Source organism: Myxocyprinus asiaticus, chromosome 29, assembly GCF_019703515.2.
Source record: "Myxocyprinus asiaticus isolate MX2 ecotype Aquarium Trade chromosome 29, UBuf_Myxa_2, whole genome shotgun sequence".
NCBI lineage: Eukaryota > Metazoa > Chordata > Actinopteri > Cypriniformes > Catostomidae > Myxocyprinus > Myxocyprinus asiaticus.
In genome coordinates, this window is record NC_059372.1 from 7,193,715 (window position 1) to 7,213,183 (window position 19,469).

The 19,469-nt window shown below is 40.9% G+C and overlaps 1 protein-coding gene across 1 annotated transcript in view; it reads right to left on the minus strand.

Moving 5' to 3' along the window:
- LOC127420194 (sushi, von Willebrand factor type A, EGF and pentraxin domain-containing protein 1-like) overlaps positions 1 to 19,469 on the minus strand; it is a 34,374-nt gene that overhangs the window by 2,286 nt on the left and 12,619 nt on the right. The window contains exons 3-6 of the mRNA XM_051662247.1: positions 10,410 to 10,571; positions 889 to 1,083; positions 571 to 789; positions 85 to 312 (exon numbers count right to left, since the gene is read on the minus strand). Coding sequence (XP_051518207.1) covers positions 85 to 312; positions 571 to 789; positions 889 to 1,083; positions 10,410 to 10,571 — 804 coding nt within the window. The remainder of the gene's footprint in view (positions 1 to 84; positions 313 to 570; positions 790 to 888; positions 1,084 to 10,409; positions 10,572 to 19,469) is intronic.

Below are 19,469 nucleotides of genomic sequence, written 5' to 3' on the forward strand. Positions count from 1 at the left end.
CAATATGGACTTCAAATACACATTCTGCTTAAGCATGCGGTATAAGAACAGCTGTTCACCTCAACTGTACAGCTCCTACTTTACCTGGCTCACAGGTGGGAACATTTGGTGTCCAAGAACCATCTGCTCCACAGCGGAGTTGTGATGCTCCATTCAGTCTGAATCCAGGGGAGCAGGTGATCCGAACAACGGTGTTCAACACCGCCTCACGTAGAGAACCCTTAGCATTGACTACAAAACCATGTGGGACATCAATGACAGGACATTTTACAGCAGAACCAGCAACTGAGATGTCAGCAGCATGTGGAGAACCTGAAATAATTTAGAAATAGATTTAATGAACAAAGTGGAATTTCTATTTAGAGAAAAAGTGCACCTTGAGAAGTCACAGCTGACCACGTTATGATTACCCCCACCCACCCTCCCAAATGAGGTGTGGCCTTCACGAGCAGTGTGGCTAATCCTTTAATATGGACTTAAAATACACGTTCTGCTTATACACTGCTTAGGCCGTTTTTATACCACATGCCTTTCACCTCAACTATTTAGCTCCTACTTAACCTAGCTTACAGGTGGGAACACTTGGGGTCCAAGAACCATCTGCTCCACAGCGGAGTTGCGACGCTCCATTCAGTCTGAATCCAGGGGAGCAGGTGATCCGAACAACGCTGTTCGACACAGCCTCACGTAGAGAACCCTTAGCATTGACTACAAAACCATGTGGGACATCAATGATGGGACATTTTACAGAGGAACCAGTGACTGAGATATCAGCAGCATGTGGAGAACCTGAAATAATTTAAAAACAGATTTAATGAACAAAGCATGTGTCTGAATAATTCCCATCAATCTTTTAAGTCTAAGAGAGCAGACAGCTCTTAGGCTCACATTTCAGGTTCAAGGCTGTCCACTGTCCATCCATACAAAACGATATTGGACTACCACCTGCTTGCATGTGACCAGGAGCACATTTATACACAATTTTGTCTCCGTGTCTGAATACCAAAGCAAGAAGGTATTTGTTGTCCAGCAGCTTGTCTGGATATTTCCTTGGTTCACCACACTGTTTATTTGTTTGAACCACTGAAACAGATACAGAAAGAGTTGAAGCATAACTCAACAAATAAGCTGAACTAATAAAAGTTGATTCAAAACCTAATGTTACTGCCCCCTCACATGTGAAACTGGGCATTATTATTTGCACTTTTAGTCTGCAAGCAAACGACTAATTGTGGGTTGTGAAAACAGTTCCTCACCTACACAGGACACAAACACAAATATCAATATAGTCCTCCAAACATTTGCCATTTCCACAAATATCCCCATATCTATGTCAGATTAAATGCAGGACTCCTTCGGATCCAAAACATACAATCCAATTGGCACACTGTCTGTCTTAAATAGTGTGTGAGATCGCTTACACATGCACAGACATTGCCAATCAAGCAATTATTCAATCAAAAGCAAGTTAACTGATTACTCTCTGCGCATGCGCTGTAAATCTCTTGCTCTTTCTGCCCACATGTTGCTAGGATGAAAGAGGCGGGAACAGAAGAATCACTGATGAATATCTAGGATGTTTTTAACAACTGATTTTGAGGTATGAAAGATATTTTTTTGTTTGTCTAAAACTTTCAAACACTACACCAAAGATTTGATGTCTTCAAATTTAAACAATATCTAGTTTATCCAGCACACCCAAACAGAAATAGGAATAATGGCAATATACTGTAAGCAAAATACAAATCTGAAATATAAATTAGGGTGACCATACGTCCTCTTTTTCCTGGACATGTCCTCTTTTTTGGACCTTAAAAAAGCGTCCGGCCGAGATTTCTGAATTTGCGAAAATGTCCGGGATTCAGCTTTAGTTGCATTATGATGTGCATCTGGTCTATACTTCATTGTGTGTGCGCGCATATTTGCATTGCTTTAACCCCTTTTTGTAAGTCCCGCCTTCTCGCACACCAATTGGTCGATTATAAGAGGCTTGCAGCAACTATTGGCCAAATTCCTGCCTGTCAATCTCTCCGCGAACGCGCGAAGCGCTGTTGTGTTCGGCATCAAATAGTTGCTTGACAGTAGCATCAAATGACAGCTGAGTGGAAACAATGCCCAAACGAAAGTGCAAATTTACAGAAGATTTGCAAAAAAAAATTCCCATGCTTTCGTCCGGGTTGAGATCTGTGGGAAGCAGAATGTATGACGTAAAGCTGGCACTTATGTGTCAGTTGCTAATAAAGGTGCAAGTGATTTAGAAGCACACATTAACTGCGAAGCATAAAGGGTCAGCAAAAGGTGAAAGTTCATCAGGTAAATTAACGGACTACTTTTTGCGACCAGGTAAAATTGTTATCTCATTGCTGTTTTCCATGGCCATTCAAAATAATAGTAAATGAAGGTACACTCATGGCATCAAATATTTTATTTTAGTACATGGACATTCAAAAGAATGTTGGAAATGTTTATTTATTTATATATATTTATGTTATGCTAATAGAGTGTCTTTTTCACTGTATTAAAGTTTGCATTCATAATAACACTGTTTTGAACCCTATTATTCCTTCGGCCATGTCCTCGCCAGCTGATTCTCCCTGCTTCCTGGGTACCTGGGTAGGATGAGGAGAGGGGAGGGGAGGGTAGAGGAAAAGAGGGCGGGAGAGGCAGAGAAAAAGAGAGAGAGAGAGAGAGAGAGAGAGAGAGAAAAGAAAAAAAAACTCAGGCTCCCGACCACGCCGCCATTCGGTCCTCGGCCAGCTGGGCAGCTGTCCTCCACGATGCCGGGCGATGGCACTGGACCTCACCTCCTGGTGGACGGCAGCGAGCTCCCCTGCCTCCTGGCAGGCATCAGCGGCTGCTCCACCTCCTGGCAGATGGCAGCGAGTTGATGGTGGCCTTTGAAAGCCCTGGTCCAAATTCCAGACATGAACTGTCAATTGACAGTGTCTGTATATCACCAACCCATTTAACTGAGGCCAGAGCCAACAGAAGTACGGTCTTTAGAGAAAGCACACGCAACTCAACGGATTCCAATCGAGTGGAGGGCTTGTGAGCTCCCTCAGTTGCAGATTTAAATTCCAGGGTAGGAATTTAGCAGAGCGTGGGGGGTTCAAGCACCTCGTTCCCCTAAGGAACTTTATGATCAGATCATGTCTGCCTATAGAGGGGCCAGCCTCTGGGGTGTAAAATGCCTAGATAGTCGCTACATAGACCTTAAGTGTTGATGAGTAAGAGCTGTGTCCAGCCACTCTTGAAGGAATGTAAGAATTTCCACTATGGAGCAATTCACTGGATCCTTGCTGTGTGAGGAGCACCAATCTGCAAACACATGCCATTTTAGTGCATAGAGGCATCTTGTGGATGGTGCTCTAGCCTGCAAAATGGTGTTTTATTACCGACTGAGCCAATTCTGGCTTGTTCGCTGTGCTCTGTTCAAAGGCCACACGTGTAGGTTCCACAGCTCTGGCTTGGGATGCCGAATCGTGCCCAGCGCTTGAGCCGCAATCGGTCCCTGGCGCAAAAGCATGTCTGCTCCACAGTTCAAGCAGACCGGGACATATAGTACTGTGCAAAAGTCTTAGGCACATAAGATGTTTCACAAAAGCATTTGTCTTAAGATGGTTATTTTTATCTTCAGCTTTAGTGTCAATAGGAAATATAAATGTTAGACTCCCAAACATTACTTTTGCAAATAGAAAAGATTAGATTAGGAGAACAGGAAGCCCTGCAACAGATGTCATGGCCCCCACAAAGCCCCCCACAGAACAGTCTGAGATTACATAAAGAGACAGAAGCAATTGAGACAGCCTAAATTGATAATAGAACTGTGGTGAATTCTCCAAGAAGCTTGGTACATCCTATCTGCCAACAACCAAGAAAAACTGTGTCCAGGTGTACCTAGGAGATTTGGTGCTGTTTTAAAGGCAAAGGTGGTCACACTGAATATTGATTTAGCCTTTTTTTTATGTTTACTGGACTTTGTATGACATTAAGTGATAAATGAAAACTATTTATGTCATTATTTTTGAAGACATTCTCACTATGCAACATATTTTTAGGCATAAGTGCCTAATAAATTTGCACAGTACTGTTGTTTGTAGGAAAAGTAGATGGTGCTCGCTCATTGGTAGAGAGCAAGTTCCACCCTTGCGATTTATGTATGCCAGCACTGACATGTTGTCTGACCAGATCAGAATGTGATGATTCGCTTAGTCAGAATGAAAAGCCTTCATGGCTAAGAAGACAACCAGCAGTTCCAGGCAGTTTATGTGCCACACCCGTTTCGCACCTGTCCAGGTGCCGAAAGCTTGGCATCCGTCGCACAGTGTGCCACAGCCTGTGTTGGGCACATCCGTGGTCACCACTTTTCACCTGAAAACCTGACCCAGCATAATACCCTGCTGATAAAAGTTTGGAGCTGTCCATGGTGCTAGAGCAGCCAGACAGCGGCGAGTCACAGTGACATGCATGCACCCTTGGTGCCAGGCATGCTGTGGCACGTGATGTTTGAGCCAGCACTGGAGAGGTCTGATGTGTAAAAGACCTAACGGTGGAAATGCTTTCCCCAGTTTGAACTGAAACACACTGATGAATGGTCCGAACATACTCACTTGTGAGGTGCACTTGCATGCTCACGGAGTCGAGTCTAATTCCCAAAAAGGAGATTTGTTTGCTGGGAGAAAGTGTGCCTTTCTCCCAGTTGACATTGAGACTTAGGCTGTTCAAATGGTGAAGTATCAAGTCTCTGTGCTCACACAACAGAACCTCTGATTGGGCTATTAATAGCCAATCGTTGAGGTAATTCAGACCAGTCCTGTGGGTAGATGTGAGATAAGATCTGTTTCCGAGTTAACATTTTGAATGGGCATTTTGCAAGTGCGCGATTCAAACTTTTCAGATCTTAAATTGGTCGAAGCCTGCCATCTTTTTTGGGAATGAGAAAAAAGCAGCTGTAAAACCCTTTGTGGACATGGCATTCCAGAACAATCTCTATCGTGTTTTTTGCGAGGAGATTGTAAATGTCTGCCTGTAACAGTGCCGCATCTCGTGACGGAACCGTGGACGGTAGAATGCCGTTGAAGTGAGGTGGCCGGCATGCATACTGGATCGTTTAACCATGTTCGATCATATTTTGCACCCAATCTGACACACCCGTGAGAGCTCGACATGCGTCCGTGTAATGAGACAGCGGGTGCATCGGTTTGCTCACTATAGGAGGTAAAGTGCCGCTCGCCATAGGGAAGCGGTTGTGCATAGTGTGTGGGGTTTGAGAAGCGTGAAGAGAAATTGAGCTCTCCCTTTGAAAATGTATGTGTGTCTCATGCAGCTGCAACAAGCCCTTTTCTTATACTTTTTTATTTGTACACAACACACAGAAACATTTTGCATAACATTACCCCGCGAACTTCGGCAGGGAGGGGGAGTGGAACAGCGTGTCAAACCGGGCTTTCTTCAGATCTGGGCCCTCCTTCTCTTTAAAAACTTCAGGGTTTGGGGCTTGCTCATCTATATCGTTGTGAAGCTTGGCCTGGAAGACTTGAAACACCGCTATGCTATGGAGTGCAGAGCCGGCCTGGCCCGCTGCTGTATAAGCTCGTCCAGCCAGTGCGGACGTCAGTCGACACAGCTTGGAGGGGTGGGCAAGGCAGGACTTCTATCCCATAGTGGCAGTTGGGCAGAGATAGGCTGCAGTCCCCTCTTCAATAGGGTGAAGCTTCAAATATCCCTTCATCTCTGCATGGTCCACTTTCATTAGAACTGCAGCTGCGAGGACGCGAAGGAGCTCTCTGTGAGTGGCCTGTGAACGTCCCTCACCCTCGCTGGGGGAAGGGGTGGCAACATCCTCCGTGGACCGTTCGCACATGTCTGATGCTGCGAGGGATATGGCATCATCTCCGCCTTCAGAACCGCCAACAAGGAACCAGCAGCGAGGTGGAGAGAGTTAGGCGATGAATCGTCCTGTTGCGTCTGCAGTGAAGTCCCGTCCGCTGAAGGGTGTATGTCGACATCGAAGAGGGCTTTTCAAGATGAGATTTAGTCGTGGTCAAAACGAGAAAATGTCGGTCTTAAAGGAAGGAAATTCTGAAGAAATGGTGATCTAGCACCCACTTATATAGGCCAACTGCACATGTAAAGGGACGGGGCTCAAACACCATTGGAGGGATTGGCGTTATTATTAGTGGTCAACAGATGTGGGTTTTTTAATGGCCAATGCTGATATCCAGAGAGCAGGGTGGCCGATAGATCGATACAATGCCGGTATATAACAATTTAATATCATAAATAACAAACATAATATTGCAAAAAAAATAAAATAATAAACTCTTATTTAGCACTATATTTACTCAGTTTCACACAAAACATTAACTTTGTAAAAAAGAATCTAAAAAAAATATTGTATTTTAAATGGGAGGTAGCAGTTTCTTCTGGGGAAATGAATGTGGGTAGGACTTCCTCCGGAAGTCGTTCTACAACATTCCCTAGCTCTGGCTGCAGTCATTTTAAGACCCTGTTTACAGCTGGTAATACGACGTGTTTCGGATGATCCAATCGCAAAGGTCAGCGCTAAATATAGTGTAAACGGGGTGCAAAATGTTTTGTGATTGGACACATGCAGAGGTAGTAAAAAACCACATCGCATTTTTGGTTTAAAACGGCGTCCTGATGCATCCCGGACAGCAGCAAAGCACCACCTCTCACCAGTCAATCACCCACCAAACAGAGGGTTTGGTCTTTCTCCATTCAAGTAGATAGGAGCTGCACTTTTATGACTGGAAATAACCTCCCAAGAGCATTCCAAACATGGCCGACTGTGGACTGACTTACTACAATGACTTTGGTTGCACTCACACACTCCTGCGGATCCAGCATGAGAAGCAGCAGTCTCCTGACTGTTAAAACGGCCTGGATCACCTGCTTGGATTATCATCATGATTTGTGAATGAGAGGAACTTTTGATCCTGAAGTTTTTGATTCTGGCTGATAGAGTAAGCGCTTCAGACGAAGATATTAGATGAGTGCTCGATGGGAAGAAAATGCTGGATTTTTGTGAGGTTTGTGACGTATGTTTAAGTGAATTATCTTTATATTTGCAGATGTCTATAATAGAAGCTTTATTTATATTTGCCATTTATCATTAGAAAAGTGACAGGGAACTGTTGAGAGACTGTTAGAATATGTGCTTCATAGGAAGATTTATATTAGGTTGATTGATATTTGCCATTTTATCATTAGAAAAGACAATTAAAAGTCACATTGAACTGTTAAGGAGAGGGTGAATGAAACAGGCAGGCACTTTAATATGAGCTCAAATGCATCTGCCACAGCTCTGATATGCGGACCATTTAAATGAGACTGTGTTGCACACCGGTCTATTATTGTAGTAACACGATTCACGTAACAAGAAAACGAACCGTGACTGGTCATTTACATGTCTCAGTTGCTTCACATGCAAACAGGCAATTCTCAGCACCCTCAAGAAACAAATCGGCCAAAGCGGAAAATTTATTGGCCAATGCTATAATGAAAAAAAGTCAGAATATCAGCCAATTTATCGGCCTCTGCGATATATCGGTCGACCACTAGTTATTATACAAGGGCTTCAGTTTGGTCATCAGAGAAGGAATTTCATAAAGCATTTACTGCAATGTCGAGTGAACTGTAATTTATTTCACCCAGTTGGAATAAAATTCCATGACTTTATTCACACATTGGCATCTGAACATACAAAATTTGTTAAGATAAATTTTTATAAGATTTTGTTTTATTTAACTTTGTTACACCAGTGGTGTTACCAGTCTAAAGTGACCGGCCGTTGGAAATGAATGGATTAGACTACAGAATACAAATTACAGACTACAGAATAAAGGGAAAGACTTGAGGGTAATGGTTATATTTTGAATAATTGATAATCATTATTTGATGATTAGAGGTAATGGTTATAAGTTTGATTATTTGATAATCATTATCAAATTTATTTGTATAGCGCTTAACACACATCGTTTCAGAGCAGCTTTACAGGAAATCATGCATTAACCAAAAAAATTAAACTAATATCTATAAAGTGATAACTGTGTAGTTTGATTAAATATGATTGTAAAGTGCGTATAAAAATTAAATAATTGTATTTATAACCCCAGTGAGTAAGCTGAAGGCAACTGTGGCAAGGAACACAAAACTCCATAAGATGTTGGTTAATGGAGAAAAATAACCTTGGGAGAAACCAGACTCACTGTGGGGGCCAGTTCCCCTCTGGCTGAACAACATTTAATGCCAATTAGTTATTTGTGTGCAGTGCAAGTCATGGTTTTTGTAAATTAAGTCAGCGTTAAGGGCCAGTGTTTAAAAAAATATTTTTTATTAACTAAGATTAATGACTAATATCTTTGAAGTCCATCCTGGATTAACTGCAGAAGTTCACATAGATGTATTGTCCTTTGTTAGTTGGCTAATAAAGGTTTTTGTTGGCAATTAATTTATAGTCTATGTATTCCATTTCAAGAGTGTAATCCATCAATAGACAAAGGTGATGCAGGCAGAGTTCAATGAGATGCATCACAGTTCAACTGGCAGGTCATTTCGGTGAGATCCATCTTAAGTCCAAGGTTCAGGCAGTGGGATATGAAGTATCCAATGTCTTTCAGTTGGAGTTGACATCAGTTCATCCTCTGAAGTCAAAAGACTGAAGTGATGTCTGGCTAGCACTGGCTGTAGTTTGTCACCATCACTCAGCGACACATAGCGGTGGAGTCCGACACCGAGCAGGAACGAAGCTGGATCTGGATGGCTCTGGTAACCTCGGGATATGAATCCAGAGGTTGAGACATGGAAACAAATAGAATATTATTAGCGTAGATGCCATTCAATTTTATGCAGAGTTATAGATCATGATAGATGTTTCTGGTTCTGGCAGACCTAACTAAAGCAGCCTAATTGTGAGTTGGATAAATTAGGTGTATGCTTGGCTAAATAGAGGAGTCTTTTGTCTAGACTTAAACTGTGTCTGCATCCCAAACAGTGTTAGGGAGACTATTCCATAGTTTAGGAGCCAAGTATGAAAAGGATCTACCTGCTTTTGATATTCTAGGAATTAACAAGCCAGAATTTTGTGATCGTAATGAACATGACTGAATATAGTGTCAGAAGGTCATTTAAGTACTGTGGAGTTAGGCCATTCAAAGCTTAGTATGTAGTTAACAGAATTTTAATACTAAACTTTTCAATTATTTACCATCAATTATTGCATTATCATTAACCACATTTCACATTTCGTATGTCATACTGGGATGGTATGAGGGAGTAAATGAAAATTAGTTCCACAATCTGCACGTACTGAAATAGGAAGAAACATGTCCCTTAAGTTTTAGCTAATAGTTGGCTGACTAGATATTTAGTGTTAAAATAAGAGAATACAAGAGCTTTTTTGCTCTGTGGTTAGCCTCAATTAGAATTGGAAATGAAAGGACTTCAGACCTTCAGTAGCAACCTCCCTTCAGTCGTCTTACATGCAGTCTCAAACTGTTCTTAACCCGCTTCTGAGGAATATCAATTTTCTTAATGTCAAATTCTTTAGACATAGTCAATTGTTAGTCATTGAGCATTTAAGGATCAGTTTTGCACATTAAAATCTGAGTGCAAACTGAAGTGCTCCACAAGATGCCCTTTAGTTTCACAGCTAAGAGTGTTCAATCCTGAATGCATTTTCTGATTTGCAGTATATAACATGGAAACCACTTGGCATCAGTCAAACCTGTTGCAGTACATCAGTAACCATACAAATGAAAGGAGTAACATAACTACTAAATGGTCTCTTCCCCTCACACAAAGCTATCTTATGAAGACTTTGAATAGTAATGCTTTCAGCTATTGTTTGCTTGACAGCCCAGTGTCACCAGTTGGTTTCATTGTGTGGAAAAGATCTTTGCATTTCACAGAAAGAAAGTCATGTGACTGACCATCTCATTTGTCAAACAATCCATCTACAAAAATACAATATCCAGAAAGGTTGTTTGTATTGGTCAAGAACGAGGCCAAATAAGATAAAGCTTGATCATTTAATGACAAACAGGATCAAGTAACATTGAATACAATGAACAGTCAAATTATACATGTTAAGGTTTGCCACTGGTTGAGACAAGGCAAGGCTTTCTCCTGGCCATCTAGTCCACATGTGACATACGGTGAGCCAGTCATATCAAAGCTCCAACTGCACATGAAGATCAGTGTCTTTGGGTTTGGACAATGGCCTCACTACATTTGCCACCACATGTGTGGAACAAGTCACCAATACAAAACCAGAGAAACAACGCATTCGTTTTTAAATAAGATCACTAGCAAACACTTCAGCACAGCTTAAAAAATAATTATAATAATACAAAATAAAAAAAAAACGCACACTGAAGATCACCTACCTGGCTCACATGTGGGAACACCTGGTGTCCAGGAACCATCTGCTCCACAGCGGAGTTGCTGTGGTCCATTCAGCTTGTATCCAGGAGAGCATGTGATCTGAACAACTGTGTCAAACACAACCTCTTTTGGGGCAACCTGACCATCAATGGCTGGACATTTCACTGGAAGCACCAGAGAGATTGATTGAGCAGCAGGCAAATAAAAAACTGAAAGTGCCATTTGTGTGCCTCCCACTGCACATAACTTGCTTCATAGGATCCCTAAACAATGGTCAACTAGTTCATCATTTCTGTTGCTTCATAAAAGCCTCTCTTGCAAAAAAATTAATGTTGAGAAATGGGCATACGGTGAATTACAGCAGCAAACAGAGCCACACTGCTTGTAAAAACTGTAAACGGTTCATTTGCATGCCAATATAAACAAGCCTTACACCCGAAATCCCTAGCACACCTAAAAGATCACCTACCTTGCTCACAAGTGGGAACATCTGGCATCCAGGAAGCATCAGCTCCACAGTGAAGTGACTGTGCTCCATTTAGGGTGAATCCAGGAGAGCAGGTGATCTGAAAAACTGTCTCAAACACAGCCCCACGTGGCGAACGAGAGAGAGAGTTTAAGCACAACTCCATAAATAAGCTTAACTAATAAAGATTGACATAAACCTAATGTTACTGCCCCAATCACATGTGACACTGGGTGACAGTATTGTTTATCCCGAAATGAGCACACACATACAGAAATCTGATATGGCATGAATGAAATACCCTATGTTGTTACATGAAAGTCACGAACTTGTAGGCCAACATACACTATATTGCCAAAAGTATTCGCTCACCCATCCAAATAATTGAATTCAGATGTTCCAATCATTTCCATGGCCACAGGTGTATAAAATGAAGCACCTAGGCATGCAGACTGCTTCTACAAACATTTGTGAAAGAATGGGCCGCTCTCAGGAGCTCAGTGATTCCAGCGTGGTACTGTGATAGGATGCCACCTGTGCAACAAGTCCAGTCGTGAAATTTCCTCGCTACTAAATATTTCACAGTCAACTGACAGTGGTATTATGGCAAAGTGGAAGCGATTGGGAATGACAGCAACTCAGCCATGAAGTGGTAGGCCACGTAAAATGACAGAGCGGGGTCAGCGGATGCTGAGGCGCATAGTGTGCTGAGGTCGCCAACTTTCTGCAGAGTCAATCGCTACAGACCTCCAAAGTTCATGTGGCCTTCAGATTAGCTCAAGAACAGTGCGTAGAGAGCTTCATGGAATGGGTTTCCATGGCCGAGCAGCTGCATCCAAGCCATACATCACCAAGTGCAATGCAAAGCGTCAGATGCAGTGGTGTAAAGCACGCCGCCACTGGACTCTAGAGCAGTGGAGATGCGTTCTCTGGAGTGACAAATCACGCTTCTCCATCTGGCAATCTGATGGACGAGTCTGGGTTTGGTGGTTGCCAGGAGAACGGTACTTGTCTGACTGCATTGTGCCAACTGTGAAGTTTGGTGGAGGGGGATTATGGTGTGGGGTTGTTTTTCAGGAGCTGGGCTTGGCCCCTTAGTTCCAGTGAAAGGAACTCTGAATGCTTCAGCATACCAAGAGATTTTGGACAATTCCATGCTCCCAACTTTGTGGGAACAGTTTGGGGATGGCCCCTTCCTGTTCCAACATGACTGCGCACCAGTGCACAAAGCAAGGTCCATAAAGACATGGATGAGCGAGTTTGGTGTGGAAGAACTTGACTGGCCTGCACAGAGTCCTGACCTCAACCCGATAGAGCACCTTTGGGATGAATTAGAGCGAAGACTGCGAGCCAGGCCTTCTCGTCCAACATCAGTGTCTGACCTCACAAATGCGCTTCTGGAAGAATGGTCAAAAATTCCCATAAACACACTCCTAAACCTTGTGGAAAGCCTTCCCAGAAGAGTTGAAACTGTTATAGCTGCAAAGGGTGGGCCAACGTCATATTAAAGCCTATGGATTAAGAATGGGATGTCACTTAAGTTCATATGCGTCTAAAGGCAGATGAGCGAATACTTTTGGCAATATAGTGTATATGCAAAATATATGGCAAAATGTTTTCATATGTAACATTTTCCCATGTATTAGTGTAAAAACATATGCTCTAATCTATTAACTGTATATATATATATAAAACACACAGTATATTTTCTAACTTGTATTACTAAGAAATGTGCAAAAAATTTAATTCAAAATATTGCTTTTATTTTTTACAGTTTGGATTTCCCATGAAAATATCACAATAAAAGTTAAGAGCATTTAGCCTACCTCAATGTGAGTGGTCTTCTCACGACATGCTTGTTACATTTAGATAGATGGTGAGTTCATGTAAAACTTCTTTTACCAAGTCTGTGGAGGCGAGGGCATGGCTGAGCGTTCGTCCGGGAAGAGGGGAAGCGGTAAGGGTTTTCAACTGAGATGAATTGCTGATAATTTTAATTTCTATGTTAACAGTGAGAGGCGGGGAGATAAAAGTCAGCCCAGAACCCCAGAGAGGGAGATAGCCGAGCCTGCAAGTGTGTGTGTGTCCGTGCAGCCTGCAGTATAGAGTGTGACATTTGCTTTAAGTTGTAAAAATAAATACCTTTTGAGTTGGATTCGTTGTGTCCGCTTCCTCCTTCCCCTCCACGAACAAACCTTGGTACAAAGTCACTTGACCATTTCTGACCCGGGATAGGTAGATAATAATTTTTAAATACCGCATATTTAGTACCGTTTTTAGTACGGGAAGGACTTTGTCAACAACGATCAAAATAAGCATAATACATTTGTTTCAGAATCTTATATAAAACTGTTAACTTTTTTGCATTTGTAGGTCAATTTTGACCAGGGCATCAACTGTGGCTTTACACATGATATTATGTAGATTTTCTTGTACATCTATGAATTAGATTTTCTTATAAACACTTCACTTACATTTTGGCTCTTTCCCATACTCACACACTTTTTTTTTTTTTTAATCTCTCACTGGGACTGCATCATACACATACAGACACACACATTCCTGTACAAAACAGACATGACAGATGTAACAAACATAAAAAACTAAATCAAAGGTACTACTGTCTAAAGGGGGTGTGGTGAGAGTAAAAGTTCATGCACACATTAGTCTAAATAGGGCTTGAAAGAGGAAATTGTCCACATTTTACTCTCCAGCCGCCTGATGCCGAACCAGCTTACAGCATACTCACACATCAACATTCGGCAGTTCATGCAAGTAAATAGAACAGATTGTGCTTAAAAACATAGTAAAGAAGTATTAATATATATTTGAGTTGTACAGTTGTTTTGATGGTTTAGTTGAAAAAGAATATGTCGGTTTCATAATTTTTGACCACCCAAGTTGTACTGAGCAGTTATGAGTAACAGGAAATACATTCAAGTTAATGCATATTTTGACATTTCAAAGAATTTCTACATTTTAATATTTCTAAAAAAAATGGCATATTAATTAATAACTTTTATATTTGTCAGTTAACATGTCAAAAATATCCATCTTTTTACGTGCATAAACAGTTAAGAACCTATTAATGACTTACAATATAGTTTTAGATGAAAACCATTGGGTTATGAATGATTTATAAGATAAGGGTAAGACAAAGGCTGCAATTACAGCATATAAGTGGACAACATTTTGTTCTGCATGGGCTGGGTTGTCCTTATTGGTGGCCACCATGTTGAGATCATGTGACCAGCTTAATAAATTAAAGTACATTTAAAACAAACAAACAAAAAAACAAAACAAAAAAACAATTCTGTAAAATATGGGACTAAACAAAACTCAAAACTTTATAAAAAAATACATTTAGAACCAAACGATAGGCCTGTCAACAGGGCTGAAAAAGTGAACTAAAATTTTTCACAGAATTATACAAAAAAAAAAAAAAAAAAAAAAATCTAAATATGTATTAAAGACATTATTTCAGGTAGGGGGAACGTCTCCTACGTCCACAAGAGGGTGCAACAAATTCACATAAACCAATCAGCACCGCATTATAGCGATTGTTTATTGCAAAGAACATGTCTGGGTGTTAACAAATGTGCTTAAAATGATAATGACAAATGATTTAGCCAGTTCTTATTCAGTATATTCAATGTAAAATATTAAGTAGAAAAATTAAAACGAGAAAAGAAACGGTTCTTTGTTAAATTAATGTTGCACAGTTGCCTATTCCGGTGCCATAGTACTCATAATACCGGCGGTAACACAGTGTTTGTCATTAAATACAGTTGCATGTACAGTACGTACCTAATGCTTATGCAATGGCTTGAAAATGCTAATCAGAGAGCAAGACATAGTCAAGGCACAACCACCAAAGACCTCCACCTCTGGGTACCATTCACTCAACGTCTGTCTTTTCCATGCAAGCATGCCCTAGACGGACGTCTTTGACCACTGGGTCTCGCTATTTTTTCAGCATCTAGTGCAGTAACGATGCGTTTTTTAGATGCTGTGTCAATTTAAATGAAAATCCAATGTTAAAAACGTGTCTCGAGACACCCACATTCCATTTCATTTTCACATTTTAAACCAAAAATTGTAAGACAGTGCTTGGCACACATCCAAAATTCGAATGCTCATTTTAGCGCATTTTTATTTTCAATTTAATAATAAAAGTTTGAATTTCAGTTTGACAGACTTACCACATATTTTATTTTGTTTAGAAAATCCATATACGTTTCAGAAAATGAAAAATACATTCTAAACCTCCATCATTTTAGCCAAATATTTTATTCACACAAGGAGCACGATTACATGTATGTTCTTACACGGTTATGCTTAATTAGCCGACAACACCTGCGGTCATGTAAATGCAATGAACTGCCTTCCTTTATCGGTGTAAAGGCCATAAATGGCTTATTAATCAAATGGGGATCAGGCTTGATGAAAACACACAAAAAAAAAAAAAAAAAATCCCCCCACCAAGATTATCTTGAAGAAAAACACAATTTGTGCATGTTGTTAAACTGTAGTTGAGGTTGAAAACGCTCAGATTACGAATGTAACCTTGCATCAGTTGCTGACACTAAGGGGGACTCCTCGCAGAAGAGACTAACTCTGAAGCCCTTTACGATCATTGGGTATACGGTGAGAAGTATGGCGGGAAGAGAGAATGAAAGCGAGCCAAGAGCATAGCGTCTTGAGTTTCATGCATTCACAGTGAAAACCGACATAATTGTGATATGATCTGTGGATGTTTCTTTTGTACAAAAAAAAAAAAAAAACAAGTGAAGGATAGACACTTGATCACATTGTTGCTCAAGTATTCTTACCTCTATCCTCATTTCCTAATATCCTTCATATGTTAGGAATTTACAAGCTTTCTACATTATGTGTACCTTGACATTTGGTAGGAAATAAAATGTATTCGCTGAAAATGTTAAGGAAATCACCAATTTGATACTGCTTTGTCCGTTTTTTTTTTTTTTATTTGAGGCACGACTGAAACTCCTGATGAATGCAACAAGAATAAACTATGGTGATCCAGACTTGACACAGATGGACTACAACTTCCATTAGCCTGTGAAAACCAACACCTGTGGACTACAAATCCCTTTAAACCAAAAAATAAAATCGACAGTCAGTTACTACTCTAAAAAGAAACTGATTTAAACTTTGAAAAAGAAAAGATAAGAGGAAATGTTTAATTGCCTCATACATTTATTTCATACAGTCATTTTAGGAGTGCAGCTTTTTTTTTCTTTTTCTAAAGGATAAAGGCGTTAGGCACCTTTACTTATTACATAAAAAAAAAAAAAAATCTTAATGTTTGTCATTGAGTATTAACACCAAGATGAAGAAAAAAACAACCTTACATTACTTACATAATCTAAAAGCTCTAAAATCTAGCAATCAGGACAAAGAAATATGGCCCTGTAATTTTGCTAATAGTAAGCTGACTACATATTTAAAGGGATAGGTCACCCAAAATTGTAAATTCTCTCATTTACTCACCCTCATTCCATCCCAGATGTATGACTTTCTTCTGCTGAACAGAAATAAAGATTTTTAGAAGTTCTCAGCTCTGTTGATCCTTTCAATGCAAATTAATGGTGGCCAGAAATGTGAAGGTCAAAAAAGTGGATGAAAACAGCATAAAAGACTCCAGTGGTTAAATCCATATCTTCAAAAGCGATATAAGTGTGGGTGAGAGAATATTTGAGTCCTCTTTTACTACAAATCTCCACTTTAACATCTGAAAGTGGCATGTGGTGCCTGTTTTGTTTCACTTTCACAACTGAAAGTGAAAGTGGAGATTTAGAGTAAAAAAAAAAGAAAAGAAAAAAAAGCCTTAGATATTGATCGGTTTCTTACCCACATCTATCATATCGCTTTTGAAGATATGGATTTAACCACTGGAGTCTTCTGGATTACTTTTATACTGCTTTTTGGACCTTCAGATTTCTGGCCACCATTCACTTGCATTGAAAAGGACCAGAGCTGAGATATTCTTCTAAAATCTCAGTGTTCTGCAGAAGAAAGTCAAACACATCTGGGATGGCATGAGGGTGAGTAAATGAGAGAAGTTTTCATTTTTAGGTGAATCATCCCTTCAAAAGTGTGGTGAAATTAGTTAAGAAAGAAACACATTCTCAAGAACTGTTACTTCCCAAAAAATGTAGTGTGAATAGAGTAAAAGTACCTGTCCTAAACACTACTCAAGAGTAAAAGAGTGGCTCATTTAAAAGTACTCATGTGTAGTGAGTATTAAGTTGCAAAAGCTATGCCTGCTTATAATAAACACTGTATGCTGCAATTTAAATATGTAGCATAAATTCACATTCCCTTTTATTGTTGTTTGTCAGAAATCAAATATATAGCTTAGCCTTATCTATGATAAACACTACATGTACTGTATCTGCTTCCAAAAAATAACAGGGAGACATGATTACAGAGATGAAAGTTCAATACACTGATCACCATTTTAAATCGTAACATATGAAACAATTACATTGAAATCAGTTTGTGTAGGGTCTAAATTGCCCTTAATGTAGAGAGAAAACAATGCAAAGAATGCAAAAACCAATAAAAAAACAGAAATCTGTCACTTAGCATGTCATGTCCCACACAATAGAGGAAACATAGAGCAGGGGTGGGCAAAGTGTTTTGGTACAGGGGCCACATAGGGCTTTTAGTACATGGGGGGGCCACCTTGTATTCCTTTTGAGATAAAATGTTCTGCATTGATTTAGTTCTTGTATCTTAAGCCCAGAAATATTTGGGTTCTCATTCTAACGTATGATGCACAATTGCGAGTACCTACCAACAGTGGACAGAGGAGAGACAAACCACAACTCGGCGACAGGGTGTTGGGCGCCCAAGGCTCATCGATGCGCGAAGGCAATGAAGGCTATCCCGTCTGGTCTGTCAGCGAGTCTTCCAACCCCTGGCGGACAATAATGGCTCCTCCATTTCCCGTGTTTCGGCACCAGTGTCACAGGGTTCTTAATGGGCAAGGAGGAGGTGGGAACCAGCAGAACAGTCAACCGCGTGTCTCTCTCTCTCTCTCTACTGGTGCCCCCCAGCTCGTTTTTATCCCCCTCCCAGCTGATTAGGACAACTCCTCACGAGTTGTGCATCCTCACGGCCCAGCCACACCCTCCTCCTCATCACAGTATTCTTTTGAAGTTTGATAATCACATTAGGTTATTACACGATTCCCATCTTTCCATCCCCAAATTTAAGACCTCTTTAAATGATAATTAAGGCTTTTGTTGTAACATTTAAGATATTTATGACTTTTTAATGACTTAAAATTTCTTAAATGCAGTTTTCCAAAATTTAAGACTTTAAGGATCCGTGAGAACCCTATATATATATATATATATATATATATATATATATATATATATATATATATATATATATATATAAAAAACACTTTGATAATACATTTACTTTATAAAGCTACTAAAGTTATCCAGCTACACTTGTTACAGTAGCCTACATTTAAAGTCAGATATTTTGATACAAATCTGTTTCAGTAGTTTGCAAGTTAATGTAATCCTGCTTAGAGGATAGTGTAAACGTTTGTGGCTCGCTGTCCTGAGTGAAGGGCTTGAGGCTCGAGGCTTGACCTGAGCACAACTACCCCCCAAAAGATGGCAGAAAACGGGACAGCGAGCTGTTGTCTATGGAGTGTTGTATTTGAGATGAGATGAAGTATTTGATACCTCTTGGGTATCAAATGGGCCTGTGCAGTGAGCAGGCGAACCCCGAGGGACGGAACACTGCTTGGCTCGAGCAGGCGAGCCCAATCTGCAATCGAACCGGGGCTCTCGCTGCATTCAACCGGGAGAGCCTTCCGAACCCCCACTGTGTTTTGAATGGGAGCCAGGCCCACCTGAGTGGAGGCGTGAATCCTAGCCGTTATGGTAGGTCACCCCGAGTATAGAAGTGGATCTTAGGTGCTCGGGATGACCTCAGCCTCTCCTCCTGGCAATGAGGGGCCCCTCACTGCATTCAAACGGGGGAGTCCTCACTGTGCTTTGAGAGGGGGAGTCAGCGATACTAGTAAACATGAGTTTGCTTGCACGGCATTCAAGTGGGAGTACCCCTGCAGTGGCTCTTGAGTGCTTTAGGCGAGCCCATCCTGCGTTGTGGGATGGGGGGCTTCTGGGCTGGCCGGGGTGTACCCCTGCTGCATCCGAACAGTTGGGCCAGCCTGTTGGAAATTCAAGGATGAAGCAAGCATCTCCCTGACCCCAGATGAGAACTTGTGACTAGTTAATCAGGGCTTGATGGGCCTTCCTGATATGAAGACGGTCGGTGCGGATGATGCTGAGATATGCGTCGGATGGCCAGTGGTCCTGTAATCGTGTTTGGTGTTCGGGCAGGCCTTTGTGGGTTTGAGTATAGTTTATCTGAGATGCCGGAATTGAGCAGGACGGATCTGATTGTGTTGTCTAGAGTGTGGTGGTCCGAAATAGTGGGATGGGTTCTTGGGTCGAATTTTGTCGTGGTGGTGAGTTCAGAGCAACGGAGGAAGTTAAAGAAGGCAAGGATGAACATGGCATCTAGTGTTTTATTTGAGGTA